General features: G+C 38.4%; 1 protein-coding gene across 1 annotated transcript in view; it reads left to right on the top strand.

Moving 5' to 3' along the window:
- agps (alkylglycerone phosphate synthase) overlaps positions 1–26,635 on the top strand; it is a 95,103-nt gene extending 68,468 nt beyond the window's left edge. The window contains exons 13-20 of the mRNA XM_078403997.1: positions 385–461; positions 3,195–3,307; positions 5,870–5,939; positions 8,719–8,780; positions 11,187–11,276; positions 13,353–13,452; positions 15,128–15,185; positions 24,552–26,635. Of these exons, the coding sequence (XP_078260123.1) occupies positions 385–461; positions 3,195–3,307; positions 5,870–5,939; positions 8,719–8,780; positions 11,187–11,276; positions 13,353–13,452; positions 15,128–15,185; positions 24,552–24,673 (692 nt within the window). The 3' untranslated portion in view covers positions 24,674–26,635. The remainder of the gene's footprint in view (positions 1–384; positions 462–3,194; positions 3,308–5,869; positions 5,940–8,718; positions 8,781–11,186; positions 11,277–13,352; positions 13,453–15,127; positions 15,186–24,551) is intronic.
- The last annotated feature ends 223 nt before the right edge of the window (positions 26,636–26,858 follow it).

Genomic DNA, 26,858 nt, shown 5'->3' on the forward strand with positions numbered 1-26,858 from the left:
CTTTGGGATGTGGGAGGAGACTGATGCGGGGAGATCATGCAAACTCTACATAGATGGCACCAGAGGTTAGGATCAAACCTGGGTCTTTGATGCTGTGAGACGGCTACTCTATGAGTTGCATCACTCTGAATAGTTCTTTAAAAGTTGCGAGGCAGGCTGCTTGTAAGTTTGTAATGCTTGCTTTAATGATGGTTTTGATAACTCTTCCATTTGCTCTTATTTTGTGTCATTTACTATATTTAATGCTGTTGGGTAGCATTGTCACAATTTATATAAACAGTGATTCCATCAAATTATCAACCTCCTTTGGTTTATGTAAAATTCAAAGAAATACTCACAAAAAAAAATCAAAAAAGAGCTTTTACAATTTTTGTTTCAAACTAGGGCATGCACTGAAACCACAGGTGGCCTCCATTTTTACTTCATTTTTGGATGGACTGAAAAAATTCTACATTACCAAGGTATATTTAATTTATTTTTCTTAACGATAAAAGTTTGAATGATAATGTAAGGTAGGAGTATCTTGGTAATGCAAGCTAAAAGTTCTTTTGGGGAGGGGTGAGTTACTCAAAGCTTGAGGTTATTCCAAGAAAATTAGGTTGTTTCCTGAATAACAGTGGTCGGAAATGTTGTCAGATTTATAAAGTGTGAATATGCTTCTTCCCAAATCACTAATGCAATGTTGATATCCAAAGTATTGAAGATTAAAATTTAACGATTTAATGTTGAGTTGCTCGTGATTAGTTCAAAATAGTCTTGACTGGATTATTGCATGACCCATGTTGGGGAGATGAGGTAAATTATTTCAGACTTTCAGAACTTGCTTTGGATTGTCAGTTGCTTATTGGAATTTGACCATCCTCCATTTTAATGTAAGAAAATAACTGCAGATGCTGCTCCATTTTAAGGTGCACTATATCCAATTGTTTCTGTAAATAGACCTTGTACCTTAAAATCTGAAGTGTGTGCCTTTTTGTACTGCTGTTCAATGATTCATTTTTTAACAGTGGTATTGGAAAATTAAACTAATGTAGGATTCCTGACTTCAAATGCTAAACTCAATCAATTAAAGCTAAAAGTTTGCGATTCAATGCTTTGCAGGAATAAAGCTATTGGTTGTTACTCTACAGCGAAAATAATATTCCATTACCTTTCGAAAAAAAATTGTTTTCTCATCTTCTGAAACTTTAAAAATTATTCATTTTATAATGCACGTTATTGTGTTTACAAATGCTACCCAAAATTGTACAGGTTACCAGTTGAATAATCATCTGTCTCTTCTTTAGTAATGCTGAGCATTAGAATATTTTATTTCCAGAGATATAAATTGAGAGACAGTGGATAATGCTGATTTTTACAGCAGCACAAATCCCTATTTGACTCTGATCTCTATACTGCCTGTGTGGATTTTGCACATTCTCCTGTGACCAAATGTATTTCTTCAGGATCAGGTTTCCTCCTATGGGCCAAAGATCAGCTGACTTGCAGATAAATTGACTACTGTAAAATCTCTTCCAGTTAGGGTAGGTGGCTGGATAATCAAAGAGGGGAGGTAGAGATGTAGCAAGAACAATGGGATTAGATTAGTGTGAATGAGCACGTGACGGTCAGTGCGGCTGTGGTGGACTGAAATGCCTGTTTCTCAGCTGTGTGACTCTGACTCTTATTTCCTAACAAAATCAAATTTGGTTGCTTCTAGATAATATGCATAATTCACATGAGAGAAATGGTTGATATCATCAATCCGATTAAGTAGCATGACTCCAGTCGATCATGAGCTGCATTTCCTCTTGGGAAAACAGTTGGTGATTGACCAGAGTTTTCCATTAATAATGTTGGTTAAACTAGTCGTCATCGTCATTATTCCGTGAAATTCTGAGCATTGAAATTTCCATGTTTGCCTAGAGTAATGTAGAAATTCTAAATAAATCAGTGATTCAATGCCTTCCCACAGGCTGCATTATTTTCTGTTTTTTCCACTAGCATTGAGAACAATAAGATGATTACAAGCTAATCTCACCTTGAAACTCTACATGGTTTATTGCAGAAGGTCGTTCGGTTTATGTTTTTTGATGACAAATTACCCATATTCAAATTGGCTAATTTCACCAAATTATTTATTTCTGTTCCCTAGTTCAAACACAAGCCATAAAAAAGTTCTACCTAATACCATTCAAATCTGGTATTCAGCTGAGTTAGAATTTTTGCTTTCTGGAAGTAATTGTTGAACACTCATTTAACTTGAGCCTTATATGTAGTTGCGACTTGTGTTACATTCGTAATGCGGTGCAAGAGATAGACTGTAGGATAGCAAAAGGCCATTTGTAAGAGGGGAAGAGAACTAGTTGCAGCTTGGTCCACTGCCTTGCCCTCATCAATCCTGTTGTGACCTCTTCATAAAACTTAAGAGATTGGTGAGGCATGATTTCCCACGCACAAAGCCATCCAGACTATCGTGTTCAGTCCGTGCCTATCTAGATGCTGGTAGATCCTGCCCCTAAGAATCCCCCCCCAAGTTTCCCACCACTGACATCAAGCTCACCAGCTTCTAGTTCCCTGGCTTGTCTCGTGCTGCCCATCTTAAATAACAGTGCAACATTTGCCACCCTCCAGTCTGCAACTTTTCCTTTAGGGCCTCTGCAATTTTCCCCCTATCTTCCCACAAGGTCAGAGGAAGCACTTTGGTCAGGCCTTGGGGATTTATCCACCCCTGACATGCTTTAAAAACGGGCAATACTCCCGCTTTGGTAACATATCTGATCTAATACATCACAACTCCTATGCCTCAATGCCATAATTTCCATGATCTCAGTAAAAACGAATGAGAAGTATTCATTTAATATTCTCCCCTGTCTCTTGTGGTTCTACATAAAACTGGCCATGTTGCTCTTTAAGGGGACCTGATCTTTCCCTAGCTACCTTTTCAGCATGAATATACCTGTAGAATGTCTGAGGATCATCTTTTATTTTGCCTGGTAGCTCCATTTCATGTCCTCTTTTGACCCTCTATTGGTCTCTGCTGTCTGTACTTTTGTGCATTGCAGATATGTTCTCAAACTATTTTTTTGCATAAATTTGCAATCAAAGCCTGGTGTGTATTCTAAAATCCATTAAAATATTTATCTGTTTTATACATAATTAATCTTGCATTTTCAAATTCTAGCTAAAGATATTGATTCCTTTTATCTTGACAGTTCAAGGGATTTGATCCCAATGAGTTATGTGTAACCACCCTACTTTTTGAAGGGACCAGAGAAAAGGTTCTTCAACAAGAAAAGCATGTTTACGATATTGCTGCGAAAGTTGGGTAAGACTCCAAAAAAACCTTGGCCTGCAGTGTTTCAAACTTGATTTTCTTTGTTCCATTTACAGTGAAGTTAGCTTTCAGGTTGATGCTAATAATTTTCATCCAAATAATAGGGACCCATAAATATATTTAAAGTCAAGCATTATTTAGAAAAAAACTATATGCATCTGTGAATTGATTTCTATGATGTAATTGGACTTCAGGGTTCTGTAACAATTTTTTTTAACACAGCATGTTAAACCGTAGGGAGAGGCATGGGTTCATGGCTATTTATAAGTACCTTTGATCCACTTTGGGAAATTGTACAATTAATTTCCTTTTTAAAATCCTGAATAATTTAATATTTGCTATGCTATAGGTAAGACAGTTTGCTAATCAGTTAAGGGCCTGTCCCACTTTAGGCGATTTTTAAGGTGACTGCTGGCGACTAGGCTGTCGCTGACAGCTCGCCGGGTGTCGCGGGCATGATCGTGAGGAGTCTTCCAAGAATTGTAGTGGATCTCAGCGCATCGCTGAGAAATCATTCAGGTATCGTTGCTTATTGCAGGCGCTGTCGCCTGCTGTCCCCAGGTTTGCTAGGTTCTTTTAGATGCATTTAGAAGCACATTATATTAAAATAAGTAAAGTCATTTCAAAATACCATAAAATGGTTGTGTTTAACCAATTTATTTACCGTCAGGTCATTTGACAGGTAGATTGGAGGCGACAGTTTGACGGTCAGGTAAGCGTGGGAATTTTGCGATGTTTATGGCCATCAGCCATTATATTTAAAGTGGTCTCCCAACCCAGATATGCAACCCAGAAACAAGATATGCATCTCCCGTACATTTTCAAAGAATGCCCACACACTTTTCACAAAAATCCACTTAACCACTTAAATTTAAAAAAAAAAAAAATACAACTATTAGTAAACTGGAAGTAAATCCAGTTTATGCCTTGTTACAGTGATGCTTGGTTTTTAAATAACCCATACAAGATGTTATAGTTCAAAACTCTCAAGTACTTACCGACTTGTCAGTGATTTCAGTGAAAATTAGGACACCGGAGAAGCATTAACAGCTTTGGAATTTCGCGATGTTTTCGAAGACGCTGTAATCTCGACCTGACTCGGCATTGTCGTGGTCATTGTCGTCGAGTAAAAGAAAAGTTCGGCGATCTTCTACGACTTTTGACAGTCGCCTTAAAATCGCCTAAAGTGGGACAGGCCCTTTAGTGTATTCTAGGTAGATTAAAATGATTTCCATGGAATACTTAAGTTAATAGGTTAAAACCTTTTTGCTGGGACTGTGAACTCTATAGGGCCCTGGTAAGACCACATCTGGAGTATTGTGTAGAGTTTTGGTCTCCTAATTTGAGGAAGGGCATCCTTGTAATTGAGGCAGTGCAGCGTAGGTTCACGAGATTGATCCCTGGGATGGCGGGACTGTCATATGAGGAAAGATTGAAAAGACTAGGCTTGTATTCACTAGAGTTTAGAAGGATGAGAGGGGATCTTATAGAAACATATAAAATTATAAAAGGACTGGACAAGCTAGATGCAGGAAAAATGTTCCCAATGTTGGGCGAGTCCAGAACCAGGGGCCACAGTCTTAGAATAAAGGGGAGGCCATTTAAAACTGAGGTGAGAAGGAACCTTTTCAACCAGAGAGTTGAGAATTTGTGGAATTCTCTGCCACAGAGGGCAGTGGTGGCCAAATCACTGGATGGATTTAAGAGAGAGTTAGATAGAGCTCTAGGGGCTAGTGGAATCAAGGGATATGGGGAGAAGGCAGGCACGGGTTATTGATTGTGGACGATCAGCCATGATCACAATGAATGGTGGTGCTGGCTCGAAGGGCTAAATAGCCTCCTCCTGCACCTATTGTCTATGTTTTTATGTTACTGCATTCAATAATTTGAGGTAAGCAATGCCCAGACTGCTGAAAGTCTGAAAGTCCAAGTGTTGAACTTCAGAAGTCGGTCAATCTGATTCTGCTCCATCTCCCATCTCCATGTTCTGAATACCCGGTAGATGCTTCCAAATATCTTTTACAGTATTTAATTTCTTTAATTATTTAAAGCAATTTAAAGTTTTCAAATGTCAAGAGAGATGTAAAAAAAAGTACAATTTTACAAACCCATGGCAGCTTTGACAGAAGATGAGACTTTACTTCCTGTCAAAGACTGTCAGGCTATACTGACAATATCTCCTCAGCAGTCTGTCACCTGAGGCTATTCAACACTGTCCTTGCAGTGCCTTGCAGGATAGCTACTTGCTGCAGTCAGCAAGATTATTCCTCTGCATCTGGTCCAGCAAGCACAGAGTGGTGCTTAATTCATCCCCAAAATAGTGTGTATGTTGTTAAATACAAAAGAAAACCAAATCCTTGCTCTGTTCTGCATTTTGTATAATTTTATGGAGAGAGGAACAGTTATTTCAAGTTGAAATTATCTTTTGTTCAAATAACGAAGAATTGTGAATATGCTGCAAAGAAAAGTGCTGACAAAATTATCAATGAATAACAATGATTTCTATAGACTGTTGCCTTGTTTATATTTAGATGAATTATTTTTGAATTTCAGAGGACTGGCAGCTGGAGAAGATAATGGACAACGGGGCTACATGCTAACATTTGTTATTGCTTACATTCGGGTACGTTGATGTAGCTGGAGTTTGAAGTATGGCAATTTTCATTTTGTACAAACTACAAAACTGACAGCATGTCCTGGAGTCTACGCGGGTGGTTAAAAATAGATGTTTCTTCAGTGATATTCTCATAGAGGAGTTGGAACTGCAAGGTTTAACTCCTTTGTGAGGATATCATTGACAAAACATCTATTTTGTCGGAAATGATTTCTTTTGCCTCCTGTCTGTTCTGAAATACCCCAGTATTTCAATCTCTGGAACCATTCTCTAATCTGAATTTTGGAAGATGACAACCTCCATAACTACTTCTTTCAAAGACCCTATGTGCAGGTTCTTGGTGATTTAAAAACTTGAATAATTATTTTCCCAATGCTAGTTTTGTAATGCCAATTTCTTTGAGTTTGTCATTTACTGCAGACCTGTAATTCTCCAGCATTATCAGGAAATTTCCCACACTTTCCAAAGAGATATAAAACATTTGTTTAATTATTCTGTTTCCTTATTCCCCAATATAATTTGTTCTGGTGTAATCCGTAAGGGACCCAAATCAACTTTAGACCTTTTTTTTAAACTTCTGTGCAAACTCTTAGAATTTTGTTTTTCATTTATATTCTATTTTCCCCATTCATGATGCCTTGATCTCTTGTTGAACACTGCTTTTATTTTCAATTCTCAGGCTTAGTGTTGTTTTGGGCAACTTTATTAGATCAAACTAAAATGCTTGTACTCTCTAACTTCTCAAGGGCCACACTTGGCCAAATTTGTTTTTGGGCATTTTGCCTTCAAGGCATAAATGTTGCATGCAAACTAATATTTAAAAAATGTTAGTCATTAGTTGCTTATTCTGCCTTTTTAATGTAGTTTCCCCATCTACCATTGCCAATTCATGCTTCATATCGTCCAGCTTTATTCAAGTTTAGGAGCTTGATTTCACGTTGAACTTGATCACTTTCAATCTTTATATAAAATAATATATATTCATGTTGCTGAAAAGTCTATTAATTATAAGATCATCAGAGTTTGCTATTTGATTATTTACTCAAGTAAATCAAATCTTATGGTTTGTACAACATTATCATTGTTTTGGGGCCTGTATACAATTCCCAGCAATGTTTTTTACTCCTTGCTATTTCTTAGCTGTGCCTATGCCGTATAATTTCAAAAACTCCGATCAGATCTCTGCTCGGCTTCCGTTGCATCAGAGAAACAATCCAAGTTTATCCAACCTTTCCTTATCAATCCAAGTTTATTCAACCTCTCCTTAAAGCAAATACCCTCTAATCCAGGCAGCGTTCTGGTAAACCTCTTCTGCACCCTCTCCCAAGTCTCTGTGGTGACCAGAACTGCACACAACACCAAATGTGAACAAACAAGTTTTATACAGCTACAAAATGACATGAAACCTTTGTACACTATGGCCCAAGTGTTGAAGGCAAGCATGCTATGCCACCTTTATCATCCTGTCTTCTTGTGATGCTACTTTCAAAGGATTCTGGATGCACCCTAAGATCCCTCTGTATAGCAGCCCTTCCAAATGCCCTGCCATTTACTGTATACTATTTATTTCCCACGACATTTGACCTCCCAAAATGCAACACTGCATATTTGGCAATTCTCCACTTCTCTGGAACAAAATGATACAAAGATCTCCATGGCTCCAACAAGCTCCCTTCTTGCCTCTCATTGGCCTGAGATAGATCCAATCAGCTCCTGGCGATTTATGTTTCTTCATTTCCTTTAAGGGACTCAACATGACAATCTCCTTGATGTCAATAGACAACAATGAAAAGATCAAGTCCTGGAGTAACTCTGAGTCAGGCAGCATCTCTGGAGAACATGGATAGGTTTTGTTTTGGGTTGAAACCCTTCATCAGATGTTTGAAAATGTAAAGGGATGATGTGAAGTTACAGTGAATTGTCTGCATGTTTTACCTTGCTAGCTATATCGAAGATTTTGTGATGTGTCAATTAGTTGAAGAATGCTATAAACATAAAAACAAAAGATTCCATCAAATTCTTCCTGTAATCTAAAGTTGTTTTTTGATTGGGATGAGTAGGGCGTTATTTTTAAGTTTTTATTAGTTGATCTATACAAATGAATAAAAACTTAAAAATAACGAATACTGGCATAACCTACATTGATTTCTGCATCCTCCATTTCCTTAACCATGACACTGTGCAAGCAACAGAAAATTAAAAACTCGCACATGGCTGCAGACAACAGCATGGTTCTCTTATTACTGCATTGTTTTCAACTCACCCAACTTGAATGACCGAAACTACAGTGTGGTAATTAATTTGCAGTCTCTGTAGTCATTCAAACGGGGTGCAATAACCTTGTACCTGCTGATATGCCAACCTATCTATACGAGGCAATATCTCTTGAATGACATTCTGCAGCATTTAATCAAAGTGATTGTATAACATTTTCCTGGTACTATAAACAGATAACTATTTCCCTTCTTGAGCATCATAGTAATCTGATTCTAGCACTAAGTCGTGATTGCTTAAACTTCAGACTATGACTATAGATGTTGTCCTCATGGATTACATTGGTTTCTATCAACATTAATTATCTGTCTCTTAGCTATAACATGTCCTGCCATAACAGTCTTAGAATACAACCACTCTTATCAGTGGAATATTGGTAAACCTAGAAAAATAAACTCCATAATTACAAGTTCACATTTTTGATTGGAAATATTGATTGTTATTTTTAAAGTGATTGCTTCGAAACAGTAAAAGAGTTCTTATGACTAACATAGTTTCTTTGTGATTTCTTTAGGATTTGGGCATGGACTATTACATTATAGGAGAATCATTTGAAACCTCTGTACCTTGGGACCGGTAATTTATTTCCTAACAGTTTTTAAAGAAAATTATTCTGCTGCAATATCTATTGCTTGAAGATATAAGGAATATTCATTATAATATTTGGACAGTTTTATTTAAAGAACAAAACAGGTTTTAAAATTTGCAGTATCACTGGATCTTTCTTTAATGCTTACTGTTTTTGGGGGGGGAGTGACAACTGAGAGTTGGTAAAGCATCAATAGAGAAGAACGATGTGTAGCTTAAATTGAAAATAAATCTATGTATTTGTTGCATTCTTTTATTATAAGGTTGGGAGGAATTAAGGTACTTGGTGTCTATCCCAATCATACATCCTTTGCATGTAGGTTTTTCCTTACCACAATTTGACCATCTTTTGGTCTCGTAAACTCTTGAGTGGGAAGAAATGAGGTTTGATTCGTTTTATTTTTAGTTTAGAGATAAGTGTGGAAACAGGCACTTTGGCCCACCAAATCCGCGCTGACTAGCGATCACTACGTACATTAACTCTATCCTACACACACTAGGGACAATTTACACATGCACCAAGCCAATTAACCTACGTACCTGTATGTCTTTGGAGCATGGGAGGAAACCGAAGATCACATAAAAAAACATACAAACTCCTCACAGACAGCACCCATGGTCGGGATCGAACCTGGGTCTCCGGTGCTGCAAGCGCTATAAGGCAGCAACTCTACCACCGTATCATCATTCCGTGTACTGTAAGGCATAAATGAAACACCAATTCTAGAAAATTAAGATTAAAATGCAATTAAGATTTCAACGTGTTTTTTTACAGTACAATTATAATTTTAAAGAGATTTTTCTGAATGATACAAATATAGTACTGTTTTTCCATGTACCCATTTATACATTTTCTATGTCTGGAAAATGAAGGCAGGTTGTCAAAGTCCAGTTGATCGATGACACCCTGAGTTAATGATGCTAACTTTTATGTATCAGTTTTCTCACCCCCTCACACTTTCAACGTCCCAGTTTTACCTGGTGCTGCCAGGATGGATTTTTGTTGTGCAGTGTAGTTTTTTTCTTTTCAGACCTTTAAAAAAAAAAAGTTACAAATTTCAATCTGGATCAGTTGCTAACTTGAAGATTGAAACTTAATTACATCTTTACATCCTAACATACCAGAGTATTTCACTTATAAGAGCAAAAGTGGGCCAATGGCATGCCATGTCTTCATCATTCATTCAATTAATGGCTATACTGATATGATCCAAATTTGGTTTTGACTCGCCTGTTCATTGGAACCCCTGATAGACTTCCCAATTAGAACAAAAAGCTGGTGTCACAGGTGGATAGTGGTGTCACAGGTAGATAGGGTGGTGACAAAAGATTATGGTGTGCTGATCTTCGTCAGTGGGGTCATTGAGTATAGAAGCTGGTCATTATGCTCCACTTGTTACAGATTTGTCTATTTTAAAGATAAATGACTGTCAGAAATTATTCTCCTTCTGTGAGATAAAACATCCTCTTCATTTAGCCCAACCTTTCCTAGACATTTCTTTTATCTTGAGAATTGGTATACCATCTCTCAACTGCCTCCAATCCAAGTATTTTAAATAAGGAAACCAAAATTCTAAGCTCTACTAGGAATGGATTGTCAGCGCTATGTAAAATTCTAACAATTCTTCCCAACTACATCCTTTTGTAATGATGGTCAATGTTACATTTGCATTCTTGTTACTTGCTGTACCTGCAAGCTAATTTGTTTTGTATTTGAGGATATCCAAATATCTCTATACTGTTATATTCTGTTGTCTCTCACCATTTAAACAATGTTATCATTTTCTTTTTACCAAAGTTGATGACCTCACATCTTCCCATATAACGCACTACCCGAGTTTTGCCAACTCTCTTAACATGCTTTTATTCCTTTGCAAATTTTTTCTTCCCCCTCACAACTTACTTCCCCACTTTTCTTTGTCAGCAAATTTGACTGAACAATTGGTCTCACCATCCAAGTCATTAATATAGATTGTGAATAGCTGCGACACCAGCTTTGATCTCTGAGGCACCCCAGAGGTTGCAGCTTGCCTACTTGAAAATTTATAGTTTTCTGCGAGTTAAGGATTTCTCTTTCCACACCATTGCCATGCCAATCGCAGTGTATGAACTAGTATATCTTCATAATACCTTAATTACCTGTCAGCAGGATAGACATTTAGTCAAATTGTAGATAACAGATGCAGCATATGCTAGATTATGACTACAAAAGAAATGAATGTGGAACAATATTTGAATTTTTATTTTTTAAATCATGTCCAATATCTTTACCTTTATAAAAGTAAAAATGAGTACATAAAGATGTTTTTTAAGTGACATTTTACCAACATGTGTTGACTACACAATGTTATAACGTAACTAACTTCAAGACTTTATTCTGAATGTGTATTTCAGGGTACTTGACCTCTGCCGGAATGTCAAGGAGAAACTAGTAAAAGAATGCAAAGAAAAGGGTGTTCAGTTTCTCCCTCTTGCTACTTGCAGGCAAGTTCATTTGGTCTGATTCCTAGAATGTTCTGTTCATCTGATTCATTTCTTGGCATCCAGGACTGCCATTGTTTCTTATTCCCTCCCCTCTTCCAGGGAGTGAATGCATCATCAGTTATTCTATCCTTTTGGGGAAAGTCATCTGGTCTTGCAATTTCCCATTTGACTTTGCTGAACAAGACACATTGAAATGCATCATTTTGGAATGTATTTTCCAAATTGTTAAGGGTGACCATTGAAGTCCATACAATTATTGATCACAATCATTATTTTTGATGCTTGCCCCCAAATGGACATTTGTACAGAAAAAAACTTATGGCTCTTCCTTGCATTAGTTTGTTTTTAGAATAAGCTATGTTTTTTTATGGCTTAAAACTTCAAACTATGTTTAATTCACAATTACAAAAGGCACATTCCATAGGATTCTTGTCTTGAGTTTGTAAAGAGAAAGAAAAAGTGTAAACTGAATCTACTTGCGTATGCTGTCTAGTCCCCTCGGATCCATGTTAGGAGAGAAAGTTTTTGGTTGCCTCCCTTGCAGTTTCAGCCTGATTTGGCCATTGTGTGTGGATCACATGCAAAATGCAGAATGGTACAGGATAGGATCAGGCCCTTCTGCCCACCATGTGTGTACCAATCACGATGCCAGTCTAAATTAATCCCACATGTCTGCGCTTGGTCCGTATCCACTCTTTTCTAACTGTTCATGTGTACATCTAAATAACTCGTAGATATTGCTATTATATCCGTTATTGCTATTATACACAGTGTATTCCAAGTGCCTACCACTTTGCAAAACAAAAAAACTTGTTCTGCAAAGCTCCCTTAAATTTCCACCCTATTTTAAACCTTTGACATTTTGACTGGGGCAAAAAACTCTTATCTATGCCTCTCATAATTTTATGTACTTCTATCAATTGCTATACCCAAATTTGTTATTGATCCATGCCCTGTTGTACCATTGAATAAACTCCTCCGTTATCCACAACTCCACCAATTTTCATATCATCTACAAATATTGTTTTTGACAAGTTGGATGAAAATGAAACGTAGATCCTGGCACTGAGACTTGTAGAACTCCACCGGTCACAGATTTCCACTCAGAAAACCCTTCTACCTCTGCCCTTAATCTTCCATGAACAAGCCAATTTTGGACATTGTCGAATGCTTTATTGAAGTCCATGTAGACAGCATCCAATGCCTTATGCTCAGCTTCGTCACTTTATCATAACAAACTCCATCAAATTTGTGAGATGCATCTTTCCCTGCACAGATCCATGCTGGCTATCCCTAATAAGTCAATGCTTTTGCAAATACAAGTAAATCCTGTCCTAAGAATCTTCAGTAATTTCCCAACCACCGATTTATGGCTCACTGGCTTATTATTCCTTGGTTTGTTCCCATTTCTTTCTCAAAGGAACAACATTAGCTATTGTCCGACTGGAACCTATTCCTGGATAAAGAAATTACAAATACCTGTCAAGGCCCAGCAATCTTCTTGTTTGCTTCTCTCACTATCATGGGATAGATTCCATCAGTCTCTTGGTACTTACCTATCTGAATGTTTTTCCATAACACACAACACCACCTCAATATCAGCATTCCCTTCCCCAATCTCACCATCCTTGTCCTTCTTGGTTGCAGATACTGGAATCTTAAGAACAACACAAAATGCTGGATTAATTTAGTGGGTCAGGCAGCATTTGTGGAGGGAATGGATAGGTGGTGCTTCGAGTCGAGACCCTTCTCACTCAAGAAAGGTCTAGACCCAAAAATGTCCTTATCCATGTCCTCCAGAGGTGCTGCCTAACCCTCTGAGTCATTCCAGCACTTTGTGTTTTGGCCTCCATTTCATTGCTCACCACAGAGACCCATTCACTCTTTTCCAACACTCCTTTCATTAAATAGTTTGCTCTGCCAAAAGAACTTTCCAGAACTGTTGGCTAAATGCAGGATTTTAATTAATGGCCACTTTAAAAATATTAATTGCAAGAACGACGTAGTATAAAAGATTTCCAAGCAAATTATTTGTGTGATTATCCAACTTAATATTAATTCTGTTTTCTTTTGCAGAGTCACCCAAACTTACGATGCCGGAGCTTGCGTCTATTTCTACTTTGCTTTTAACTACAGAGGTATAAGCGACCCCATAGCTGTATTTGAGCAAATTGAGGTAATGTTGTCCAACTACTTATCCATCTCCACCCCCACCCTAGCTGTTCTTTCTCAATCTAGGTTCCAGTCTAAGTAATTTTACAATGTTCCACAGCAGTCACACAATTATCGTATATTAATTTCTTTGTGGTACAAAAACTGTCATATAGTGACCAACTTTTTTTTTAATGTAATCAATCTAAGTAGTCAATCTCTTCCTGAACTTCTCACTGAAACAAATCTTTACCCTGCATGACTCTGAGGAGCAATGTTGGGTTTAGCAAGCTGCAAAGTTGATTTTTGTTGTTAATCAAGTGGGCCGAATTGTGCTGGCTTGACTGGCTGTTCCATAGGAACCACTGTTCAATTTTGGCTTGGTGACGGCCCTTTGCAATGGCGAATGAGGGTAAGATTTTAAAATTGCTAGAGGAAAAGCAAAGGGACCCAATCCAATCCATATTCTCCAGGCATGTTGACTGACCAGCTGTGTTACACTAGCACTGTTTCCTTTGTATAAACCTGCATCTGCAGTTCCTTGTTTCTGTATTTTGACTGCTCCACTGTGAAATCTCTTCAAGGTATGCCTACTTTGAAGAATTTCTCCTCCGTTCTCCAAAAAGAGAAGGATCTCGACCCGAAACGTCACCTATGCATTTTCTCCAGAGATATTGCCTGACCTGCTGAGTTGCTCCAGCATTTTGTGTCTTTGCTGGAGGAATTCAGCAGGTTGAGCAACCTCTGTGGGGAGGGGAAGGAATTTTCGATGTTTCAGGTCGACATTTTGCATCAGGTTAAGAGTTGCCAACCCCTAACTTTACCTCTATGAAGGAAATCAGGGTGGTTTTTGTGCATCATTACACCACATTTGAATTTAGAAATGCTTGACTTAAGAATCAATTGGCAAATATCGTGCACCAGCTTCGTTGTCTGTCACAGATGTCAAAAACAGTGTTGATAATATTAAAAAAAATTATTGAACAATTCAAATTGTTAAAGATGTTATAGGAGCTACAGACATTGCACACGCTTAGTATTTTTGGAATTTCTTGCATCAGTGCAAATAAAGTATGATTTTGCCACTCTCAGCTGCTTCCTAAAACCAAAAGTCAATGGAAAATACTTCCTGTGGCAAGGCTAATTTGCTAGTTAGTCTGGTGCATTTGCCACCATTACACATGGGGAATTGCTGCAGTTTTATTCTCCCTTATTTGAAAAAGACTGACGAGTTATGAACAATTTTGGACTTAATGTGTTTGCACGGCGATCTTGAACTTGTCAATTGTATGGAAAATCGTTGTAGTTAATACAGATTCTGTGGCGATCATAACTATTGCCATTATGCCCTGTAATTGAGCTATTGCAGGAGCAGCTGAATTTTTTTCATGAGCAATTCAGCGAACCCTTTCCATATCAATTCCAAAATATTTTCCTTACCCAATTATTACCAATCCTCGGAAAGTTTTAATTATTATCTAACCCAATGGTACACGTTGTTCAACATTTTCTTTGGATATTAAAATAATTTGAAATGCTCACTGAGATGTTAAATGAAAATTAGCATGTCCACTTTATTTGCCATAATCAAAGTGTGCTGAAAATAAAACATCTGTAGTAGAATAATTGAGGAAGAAATGGTGTAGATTATGTTGTTGAATGTGTTTAACTAAAGGCTGCAATTATTTATATTAAATTAGGCTTCAGCCAGAGAGGAAATACTTGAGAATGGAGGAAGTCTTTCTCACCATCATGGAGGTGAGTGTTTAATCTTGCCCAATTTTCTGTTTTACTCAATCCTTTCAGACATGTGCTATAATTGCATTTAATGGAGTTCAATTGTAACTTCCAGTTCTAAGTGTAAATGTTTAGAATTTACTTTTTCACACAGCAGATTAACTTGTTCACACGCTGCACAAAACTGAAGGTAATTGTAGTTAGGTGATCACCTAACTACCTTCTCAGTCATTGGTGGGTGTAACGAGGGTTTGGACTAACACAACGCTTGATCCAGAGCTCATACTTGGATGCATTGCCTAGCATAATGCCCCAACAGATATAGCAATTATAAGCTTTCCAAAATCCGTCCTTTTCACAGTTGTTTTTGATCCTTGAAATGGTGAGACCAACCACAGGGTCAATCCAATAATTTTAGGATGAATGTGTAGGTTTTTGGATTTACTTGAATCAGAGATAGACTGAAGAATTCGTGACTGCTTTGTAGAGCAGTGGAATCAGAATCCAAAGCATATTGTAATCTAACCTTCGAGGATGAATAAAACTTGAGTGCATAGGTGGAAGATTTCCCATGAATAGATGTGACTGGTGGGGGTGTGTGCAGATGAATAAAGTTATTGTCTGACAAGTTTGTAGACCTTTGAAGCACCAGTACGTTTTGATAGTGCATGTAGTGTATTTTAGTTTCAGCAAGGCTTTTATAGATCTAAATATATTTAGACATTAAGACCTTTTTAATAATGTGCTGCTCAAACAAATAATTCACATGGCAGGAACATGAACAGGTGAGATATGAATTTTAATGATGGATTTGATCAAATGCTTTTTGTAAGTGCATATAAATAATATCCATTCCCGGTCAAGAAAGAAAAGTCAATCTGGGTGATTGGGCATGCTATCCTTCACACATACTCTGTAAACGGTGTAAAATAAAATCCTAATATATTCTGTAGGATCATTTGGGTGTTATGAAATAATGTGGATATTGCAGACATTAATTCAAATGAGAACTATTCTTCAGGAAAACCCATTCTCATTTAAATTGCAAGCAGTAATCACTTTGAAATTAAAAGGACAGCTATGTAAACACAGTACTGTCTACAGAGCACAGGCTACCAGCCTACAGCAAGAGACAGGTTTGTAAACTGACATGACCTTGAGACATTCTCCTGTCTATCAGCTAAACATGCGACAATGAGATAGACACAAAAAGCTGGAGTAACTCAGCAGGTCAGGCAGTATTTCTGAAGAAAAGAAATAAGTGACATGTCGGGTCAAGACTCTTCAGACTGAGAGTCAGGGGAAAGGGGATAGGCTAATTGGTCTATATCAAGCACTTCATTCGTTATTTTGCATCACTCTGATGTAGATCAATGAAGCTTTCAGACCAGACTTATTTTGTCACGTGGCACATCAAACATGGACAGATACACATTTGCTCTGTCTATCAATAATGGGAATGTATTTGACTTGTTTACTCAGTCAGCCCTCGCAACACTAATTTTGGGTACCTTGAGTTCTCTGATCAGAAGCTTTCAGCCCATTTATATGCATTATTGCTCCAGTAAAAGTGTTTGAACATTGAGAGGTATCACAAAATGCTGGAGTAACTCAGCAGGTCAGGCAGCATCTAGGAGAGAGGGAATGGGCGACATTTCGGGTCAAGACCCTTCTTCAGACTGATGTCAGGGCAGCGGGACAAAGAAAGGATATAGGTGGAGACAGGAAGACAGTGGGAGAACTGGGAAGGGGGAGGGGAAGAGAGGGACAGAGGAACTATCTAGTTAGAGAAGTCAATGTTCATGCCACTGGGTTGTAAGCTGCCCAAGCGAAAAATGAGGTGCTGTTCCTCCAATTTCCGGTGGGCCTCACTATGGCACTGGAGGAGGCCCATGACAGAAAGGACAGACTGGGAGCGGGAGGGAGAGTTGAAGTGCTCAGCCAGCGGGAGATCAGATTGGTTAAGGCGGACTAAGCAAAGGTGTTGAGCGAAACGATCGTCGAGCCTGCATTTGGTCTCGCCGATGTAGAGAAGTTGACATCTGGAACAGCGGATACAATAGATGAGGTTGGAGGAGGTGCAGGTGAACCTCTGTCTCACCTGGAAAGACTGTTTGGGTCCTTGGATGGAGTCGAGAGGGGAGGTAAAGGGACAGGTGTTGCATCACCTGCGGTTGCATTCAGAGGAGTCAGAGGAACATTCAGAGGAGTCAGTTATAATGCACTGCCATTGTGAATATGTAATTCATTGGAGCCATTTGTCAGACTAAATATTGAAGTAAATGATGTAAATGCAGCTGGTGAGATTGTATTGAATCATCTAGCAGAACTCAATATCAAGAACTCAATATCTTGTTCTTGAGTATAAAAACAATGTATTTTCAGAGTGGAGAGATTCGACTGAGAGCTTCCAAGAGAATGTCTGCTGTTGTGATGAAAAAATACATTTATATCCACCGATTTCAGGTCTCCAGTGACTCAGTTCACAGTCACAACATCCTTAATTATAGACTCCATAAAGATTTCCTGACATTGCATGTTAGTGCAATTCCCTGGTTTGCTGCCCCTCATTCTGGGTAACGTGGGTAGATTTTGCAATTTCAAGGGAGTGTTATTAATTCACAATAACTTTGGAAGGTTGGGACATCTTCAATATTACGAGACTACTGTTTTTTAAATGCTTGGATCTCTCCTGAAGGGATTTCTCGTCCATTATGAGAGCCTGCTCCGCCATTCAATAGTGTGACTGCTGACCCGATTGTAACCTCTGCTCTGCACTCATACCATCCTCAGTAGTTTGTTTAGTTAATTTAGAGATACAGCGTGGAAACAGGCCCTTGGGCCCACCGTGTCCGTACCGACCAACAATCCCCACACATTAACACTGCCCTATACACACTAGGGACAATTGACATTTATACCAAGCCAATTAACCTACAAACCTGTACGGCTTTGGAGTGTGGGAGGAAACCGAAGATCTCTGAGAAAACCCACGGTCCCAGGGAGAACGTAAAAACTCCGTGCAGACAGCGCCCGTAGTCAGGATTGAACCTGGGTCTCCGGCACTGCAAGCGCTGTAAGGCAGCAACTCTACCGCTGTGCCACCATGCCGCCCATTCAGTAATTGTTCAGCCCTTGGTTATCTAGTATCTATCTCTACCTTACAAACAATGCACAGACAGGGCTTCCACCACCCGTTTTCAGAGAGCTACAAAGACTATTGTCCTCAGAGCAAAGGTACGCCTCATCTAACGGTTCAATGGTTTCTTTATTATCTTGTGTACCAAGGTAGAGTGAAATACTTTTTTTGCATTCAGATCAGGAAGACTATCACCATACATAAGCACAATCCCCCAGTTATACAGAATGTAGAGAACAGCATCCTGAGTCTGTATGCAAGAGTTACAATCTTGGCATCATTTTACAGTTCCAGCTACAGCTGGTCACAAAGGCCCATTGCAACCTTTGCCTCCATTCCAGTCGTCCTGGGAACTGTCATCCCTCTCCTTGCTCAGTCGCCTTCAGCCGCTGTTCCCTGGCAGGGGAGTGGTGAGTGGGCGCCTCCTTCAGCTGACCTTGGGGGCACAGAAGGCTCTTCTTACTGGGTTTTTTGTCCAGCCCCTGCTGCCACCATCCTCCATTCTCCTCTCCGATTCCTGGTCTTCATGGAGGAGAAGGGGACGGGCTTGGCTGCTTCCCTCCCCGGGCGGGTTCCTGGTTCCGCGGCAGGTGAGCCAGGAGACAGCATTTGTTGTTGGCATTTTGCCCCCAAATTAAATTTGATGTAAATTTATTCTAATTGATCCTTATTATGTTCATATAAATAAAGCTCATTTGGGTCTCTGGTGCTATTCTGTCTTTCTGTGCCAGTTTTTTTGCGTATTTTAGGTTTTTGGTTTAATTTATATCTTTGCTTTTTCACTTATAATTTTGGACTGTTACCCCTTTTATTGGAATGTTCAGTTCATTTGTTTCAGTACAGATGCCTCAGTTAGAATTTTACGCTGTGATACAAGGTTATGTATCTGGAGGTTTATCTGATTCTCTTTCCACACTAAATTACTGGTAGATGCAATGGAGTAAATCCTCTGTGATGGATTGTTCAGTTGGGTAATGGACAATTCTGTGTAGTGTCCAACAGGGCAATTCAACAAATGTCCTGGCTATCAAGTATTTTTCAAGTAAAGAAAGTGAAAATGTAAATTCTACATTTATTGTTGGTATGGATTTTTTTCAGACCCAAACCATGTCAGAAATGTACCTTAAGAATAGTGTTTTCATGTCTTTTAATCAGTTGAGTCTGAAAAATTCAACTCATTGATATTTGTGATGAAACTCTTTTGCTACTTGCAGTGTTTTAGATGATTGAAAGCTGGTCCAAGAAATTGTTGTCTTACAGATGGTACTGAATTTGGGGAGATGGTATGTGAGTAATGGGAGCAGACTAAATGATATGGATTGACTGCACAGTTGGGCCAATGAATGGTAATTTACATTTAATTAGGGCCATCAACAGTTTTCTGGAACTGGGAAGTCTTTTGAGTTTAAACTCGATAGCTGAATACTCTTAAAAAATGACTTGAAACAGTCTAGGGATATTGGCAGATGGCGACTGAATTCAGCAGTGCAAGACGGGAAGCTAATTAGTTCCTAGAGTATACAGCCTGCAGGAATCGGCACCAATCAGTGATATGTTGATACCATGTCTAAAATGTTGATTGCTTATTAGAGTGATGATGCTCAGCGGCAAGACTTGGCAGTTTAAGACTTTTGAGTACTTGGAAGTTTACGGATAAGATTATTTATTCTGTGGAATTGAAAGGAATGTACTTTAAGTATTAAATATGTTCAGCAAGTTTAATCTGATTGGTGATTGTATTCGAAAAAACCAAACTGCTGGAGGAACTCAGTAGGCCAAGCATCGACTGTGGAGGGAAAAGGACCGACGGAGTTTCAGGTTAGAACCCTTCTTCAGAATATTAACATTCTTGGATCCAGTGATGAAAAGCTATTTAAAGTTGGAGAGTGATTAGAGAAATTTTGTGTGATGCTGCAGTATGACCTAAATTACCAAAAGGACTTCCAGAGATAGCGGAGCATAACAACATTGTCAAACATGGAGAAGCAAGCCATTTGAGAGGAACATAATTCTGAAGTAGAGTGTTTGAACAAGGCAGGCTGAGCTCATTACCAGTAATAAACTGAGGTTGTGTAGCTGCTATGCAGGCCAGCAAGAACAGATTGAGGAGAAAGTGTATATTGGATGTGGAGACCAGAACGCTCTGTGGGAAGACCTCAAGGAGTGATCGAAGGTAGACACAAAATGCTGGAGTAACTCAACGGGTCAGGCAGCATCTCGGGAGAGAAGGAATGGGTGACGTTTCGGGTCGAGACATCAAGTTCAGGACTTGGATGCGTCGGGGCATGTGCCCATGTCCCAGCTCCACTGGCATTTATATTAGCCGTGTGTCCACATCTATCCAACACTTATCTTTCAGACTTGGATATTGACCTGCTGCCAGTTTCTTGCCAGCCTATATTGTATAGAAACTATTAATTATTGCTTTAAAACAATGAATGGTAGTGCAGCATTTTCCAATGATTTGAGCCTTCTGTATTAAAAAGAATGCAGATAATTAGACTATGCCAAAGAGTATTCACAAAACAAAATGATTGCTAAAATTGAGGGATTATTCTGAGACTGTAGTATAATAAGTATTAATTATTCAATGGTTGACCCTCTGAGCTTTTGTTTAAAAGATGTGCTGTTTAGGTATTTTATTGATTGGTTTTGTGTACTGACCTTGAGGCCTTGCTCTCGTATTCCCACAGAGAGTTTAATGTCATCTAAAAAAATGGATAATTTCTTCTGCGCTTTCAAGCCTAATTGTGATTAATAGTTAGCTGGGAAGGGGCTGACGAGTTTGTCTGCTTGCAGTTTCTTTGCAATAAATAGTGTTTTTGTTTTGATGAACTAACATGGCTGACATGGTTTGAAACATGGAAATAGTATGAACTTCATTAATTCTAATGAGTTGTACAGATTTGTGGCTGGAAGGAAAGCTGAACTAATGCAATCATCTTCTAAAAAGGAATTTGGACAACTATATGGATAGGAAAGATTTAGAGGGATATATCAGTCAAACACAGCCAAATGGGACTAGTGTAGATGGGGCATCTTGGGAAAATTAGGCCAAAGGGCCTGTTTCCATTAATTTGACTAACTTAATTTCTACACGGAATTGGTCTGAAATTGCTGTGTAGCAGCAAACATGGCAGTCCTTTTGTACGTAGCTTGTTTTGGCAAACTGCAAAGATACAAGTGTATTTGCTCATTAATGCTGGCACTCTCTGCCTTTCAATGACATCATAGGATTGTTGACGTACCCTTGAACTTGCAGGTGGAGTTTTGATTTATGTTATGTCTGCAGTGATAGCATCTTCAGCAGTGCTGGATTTCTTGGTCTTTTGTACATAGAAACATAGAAAATAGGTGCAGGAGTAGGCCATTCGGCCCTTCGAGCCTGCACCGCCATTCAATATGATCATGGCTGATCATCCAGCTCAGTAGCCTGTACCTGCCTTCTCTCCATATCCCCTGATCTCTTTAGCAAAAAGGGCCACATCTAACTCCCTCTTAAATATAGCCAATGAACTGGCCTCAACTACCTTCTGTGGCAGAGAATTCCACAGACTCACCACTCTCTGTGTGAAGAAATGTTTTCTCATCTCGGTCCTAAAATACTTCCCCCTTATCCTTAAGCTGTGACCCCTGGTTCTGGACTCCCCCAACATCGGGAACAATCTTCCCGCATCTAGCCTCTCCAACCCCTTAAGAATTTTATATGTTTCTATAAGATCCCCCCTCGGTCTTCTAAATTCCAGCGAGTACAAGCCCAGTCTATCCAGTCTTTCCTCATATGAAAGTCCCGCCATCCCAGGGATCAATCTGGTGAACCTTCTCTGTACTCCCTCTAAGGCAAGAACGTCTTTCCTCAGGTTAGGAGACCAAAACTGCACACAATACTCCAGGTGCGGTCTCACCAAGGCCCTGTACAACTGCAGCAGAACCTCCCTGCTCCTAAACTCAAATCCTCTTGCTATGAATGCCAACATACCATTCGCTTTCTTCACTGCCTGCTGCACCTGCATGCTTGCTTTCAATGACTGGTGCACCATGACACCCAGGTCACGTTGCATCTCCCCTTCTCCCAATCAGTCACCATTCAGGTAATAGATTCAGAAATCTACACCATTCAGAAATCTAAATTGTGCCAAAGCAGAGGTGGTATCTGTTGTCATTCACTGAGATTGGCTATTATTTTTAATTGCTAAATGTTGGTTGGAATTGATCAGTAAATATTTAATTTAAACAGCATTCATATTGAACTATCTAAAATTAAATTCAGTTGGGAGTAGATCATGGAATGTTTTGTATATCGTAGATGTTCTATCAGAATCATAGTCGTATAAGAGAAGCTGGTAAGCAGCCATATCGGTGACGAATGTAGGCCAGGCTAGGCAAGGATGGTAGATTTCCTTCTCTGAAGGATATTTATTGAACTTGCTCGTTTTTTATGGTGGCCTGGTAGTTCGTCGGTCACGACGAATCGTAGTGGTAGAGATGTACAGCATGAAAACAAGCCCTTTGGCCCAACTTGCCCATGCCAGCTAAGTTGCCTAACTGAATTAGTTCTACATGCTTATCCTTGGCCCTCTTCTAAATACATCCCTGTCCAATTTGTATATAGTAATTGTACTTTCCCCAGCTACTTCCGCTTGTAGCTTATTTCATATCTGCGCCATCACTCGTGAAAAAGGTTGTCCATTGGGGTTCCTTTTAAGTCTTTTCTGTCTCACAAACCTCTGGCCTCCAGTGTAGACTCTCCTACCCTGGGGAAAGTATTGTAACTATTCACCTTATCTTTTGGCTCATGTAGTTTCTACAATAATGAGTAGCATTCATAAAATTTGTGCCGTACCAGGCCTGTTGTTAAGTTGAAATTTATTCGTGGTACATACTGTGGAACTGTCAGTTTTACTAATATTCAACCACTTAGCTTATCTTCTATTACCACTAAATCTTTTAACAGGCTGAAAACTTGTTTCTATTATTTTTTAAATGTGATGAAAATTGAATATGACTTTGTCTTTCAAAGATGATGTATTAAACAAATTTTAAGCAAGATCATAAATAGCAACCATGTGATCTACAGGTACTCGGCTCACTAGTCAAATTAATATTTGATTTGCTGTGATAAAAATATAAACTGAGGAAATATGACAAGATGGATGTGCCAATTAATGTTTTGACAAAGCTAATGATGCACTCCAAGTCCCTTCTGCTTTTGGAGCTGTGCATGGTTTCCTTTCGTATGCAGGGATGTTTTTTTTCTAGCTGATCAAAATCAGTGCAATTCCTTGTGGAGTTAGTTATGCTGGAGGTGTGCACTCACGTACACACGTTAGTTTTTAACACCCTCTAATATTAACAATATTCCACCTAGTCAACTACTGATCAGATTTTTTCCTAGAAGTTTTGTTTGTAAATACAAATTTTATATTTGGTATTTGTACAAGCTATTGAAATTTATTTTGGATTCTTCCTTTCTCAGGACTGTTTGGACCTGCTTTGTGGACAGGTTTATGTAGTGAAGCTTTAAGGCGACTTTCTGAGCTGATTTGTGCTGCATGAATAAATATACATAAAATAGTATGACTGATTTTAGAGATGCTGCATAGGAACAGACCCTTTGGCCCACCATGTCTACACTGACCATCAATCACCATTTACACTAGTTCTATGTTATCTCACTTTCTCATCCACTCCCCACACACTAAGGCCACTTTACAGATGTCAATGAACCTAAAACAAAGTGAGTGTCAGTATTTTCAGTATTTATCCCCAAATAACTGTTCCTCAATTGTACAGATTTTTTTGGTCGGGAAGAGAGTGGTGCTAGTAGTGGTGAAGATGATCAAGGAAATTCAAGGATATAAAAATTATTTTCAATTAGTTGTACTAGTTACAATGGTCAGTAGATGGTCCACCAGAATATAGTTAGATTTCAAATACCTGTGACCAAAAGATAAACCTTAACATTTGACATTGCTGAAGACTGAAGACATTGCTGTAATATGTGTGGTTGTTTTTTTCATTAGTCTTTGTATCGTTGCTATTTCTGCATCCAAGTGTGAACTTGGGGGTTTGTACTGTGAGGAATTCCTTTGGGAAAGCTCTGAGCTTAATGGTGTGAAATTTTAGTTCAATAAATCATGAAGCATTGGATTTCCTCTCTAAATAATTTAACATGGTATTTGACAATTAAAAAATATATATATTATCTCAACATAGTATATCTATTAAAGCATTTTATGTCTTCGCAGTGGGAAAGCTGCGAAAACGATGGTTAAAGGAAAGCATATCTGATGTTGGATTGGGGATGCTGAAATCTGTTAAGGAGTACGTGGATCCCAACAACATATTTGGAAACCAAAACCTCCTATAAATCAATTGTGCTCGGCAATAAAGCTTGGATTCTTGAAAAGGAAAGAAATCCCATTGTCTTAAACCTGAAATCTCCAGACTATCAAAAAATTAACATTTGTAAAGAAAGCATTTAAGATAGAATTATTTGGCTGATTTCTTTAATGTGGGATTTGAAGCACATACAAGCAGAAAAGATCTGTGTCAAGTGCAGTGCCCTGTTCCACTAAAGCTGAGAATGTTTTTGATGAATGTGTGCAGCAGCAAAGATGACATACAAATGTCACATTTTAAAAAAAGAATACTTGAAGGTTGCTTACAATTATCTTGTTTTTAAAGGCATGGTTGGTCAGCTCTGCAATTTCTGCCTATTTAAGTCCTTCAAAAACCTCTGCACTAATTACATAGCCATACCTGCTTATTACTGGTAACATTTTTGCATGTTAATTCAATTCTATAAGCAAATGTTACCATATGTTAAACTATCAACTTTGTACTATGTTCATTTTAATTATATGATTTTTTTCCTTTGTTTTCCCGAAAGGGAAAATATATCATTGTACGGTGTGCACACTGTAACACACCTCCTTTGTGAATTATGGGTTTCTGATTAAATAAAAACACTGCAATTGTTTACTATTCCAGAAAGAAATGGTTTTCCTTGTGTGCACTGGAAATTAAATGGAGGACCTTAATGTTTGCATAGAGATATGTGGATGTTACTTATATCCTTACTAATTATCTTTTGGATTCTTACAATATTGCGTATTTTTCAGTTGTCTTTGTATGAGGCTATTCTATCTTTGCTGAGCATTAAACAGGTTACATTGAGTTTCTGTAAATGAAAATCTAAAATTACAGCAGTAAGACTTTTTATTCGTATGTGTACTGGAACTTGTTACATTTAATATATAACATTATTGTAGTGTAATTCACTCATTTTGCTACTCATGACATCAGCATTTTTGCTTGGATGAAAATCAAGGTTGGTGTCTGAAAACATGTGATCAGCAGTGTACAATGTTCTGTATTACATTTGAAAATATATGTTTATAATTTCAGAAACACTATACATTTTGCTAAATGTATTGCTGTTAACATGAGTTTCTGGCATTTCATTTGTGTAAAAACAAGAATAACCATGATATTAGGGATTGTCACCAATGATGTATAATCATGTGTGATTGATTTGTTCTTTAGTGCCCTAAATTGGTGTGGATATGGTGTGCCTTTTGCCAGAAGTAATGTTTGTTGTAAAGTCGATTGTTCTTTTTTTTTCTTCACTTGAACCAAGCAGATGTGCACATTTCTCAGGCATAGAATTTATTCAGATAAAATACAACGAGCTAGTCATCTGCCCAGCTTTTCATATGTATAAGAAACAATCCCACCTGTCACTTGAAAAGTAATAGCAGTGTGCTCATAAGCAGAGAAAAGGAAGCAAGATTGATGCCAGTCTGACCTGTTGAGAGTTACGATACTGATGAACCTGAACTGGGTGATTATCCGTTTGTTGGGAAACTAGAGGGGAAAAAATGGATGAGTTCCTGTTGCCTTTCCACATCTCTATGAGAAAGTGGCCTGGAGATTGGTAGTCTGCACAGCACTCAGGCTACCATCGTGTGACGAGAGAGGTAAAGCAGATGATGTTACAAATAAGGGATACTTGGCAAAAATTGGCTCTGTGTGTTTTGGTTAATTTCACTCTTTATTTGTAATAAACTTTATATGAAAAGTACTTTTTGAATCTTCAATTTCCCATGTGTTTTTCTGGAGGTGATTTATAAAACAAGCATGTTGGAAGCTTTTTGAATCATTTGTAAACATTCTGTACTTGAACACTGTTTTGTCAACCTAGTTTTCAAAGTTTTCATATCTTTTCAACAAGCTATTTCTTTAACTCTCTTGGCCGCTGCATTTCTGTTGGCAAAGCACTGATGTGATGTAATTTGGAATTCACTTTAAATAAACTTGTATGGAATTGCTTGTTGGACTTCGATATTCCATTTGTAACTTTGTAAATTTACTGAGTATTGAATGTTTAAACTTGGATTTCATGATAAATATGAGAAAGGCAAAAACCTCAAAGCGCCAGATACCCGAGTTCAATCCTGACCTTTGATGCTTTCTCTGCGGAGTTTGTACGTTTTCTGTGACCTCATGGGTTTCGTCCAGGTGCTCCAGTTTCCTCCCACATCCAAAAGACG

Source organism: Rhinoraja longicauda, chromosome 8 (assembly GCF_053455715.1).
Source record: "Rhinoraja longicauda isolate Sanriku21f chromosome 8, sRhiLon1.1, whole genome shotgun sequence".
Taxonomy (NCBI): Eukaryota; Metazoa; Chordata; class Chondrichthyes; order Rajiformes; family Arhynchobatidae; genus Rhinoraja; species Rhinoraja longicauda.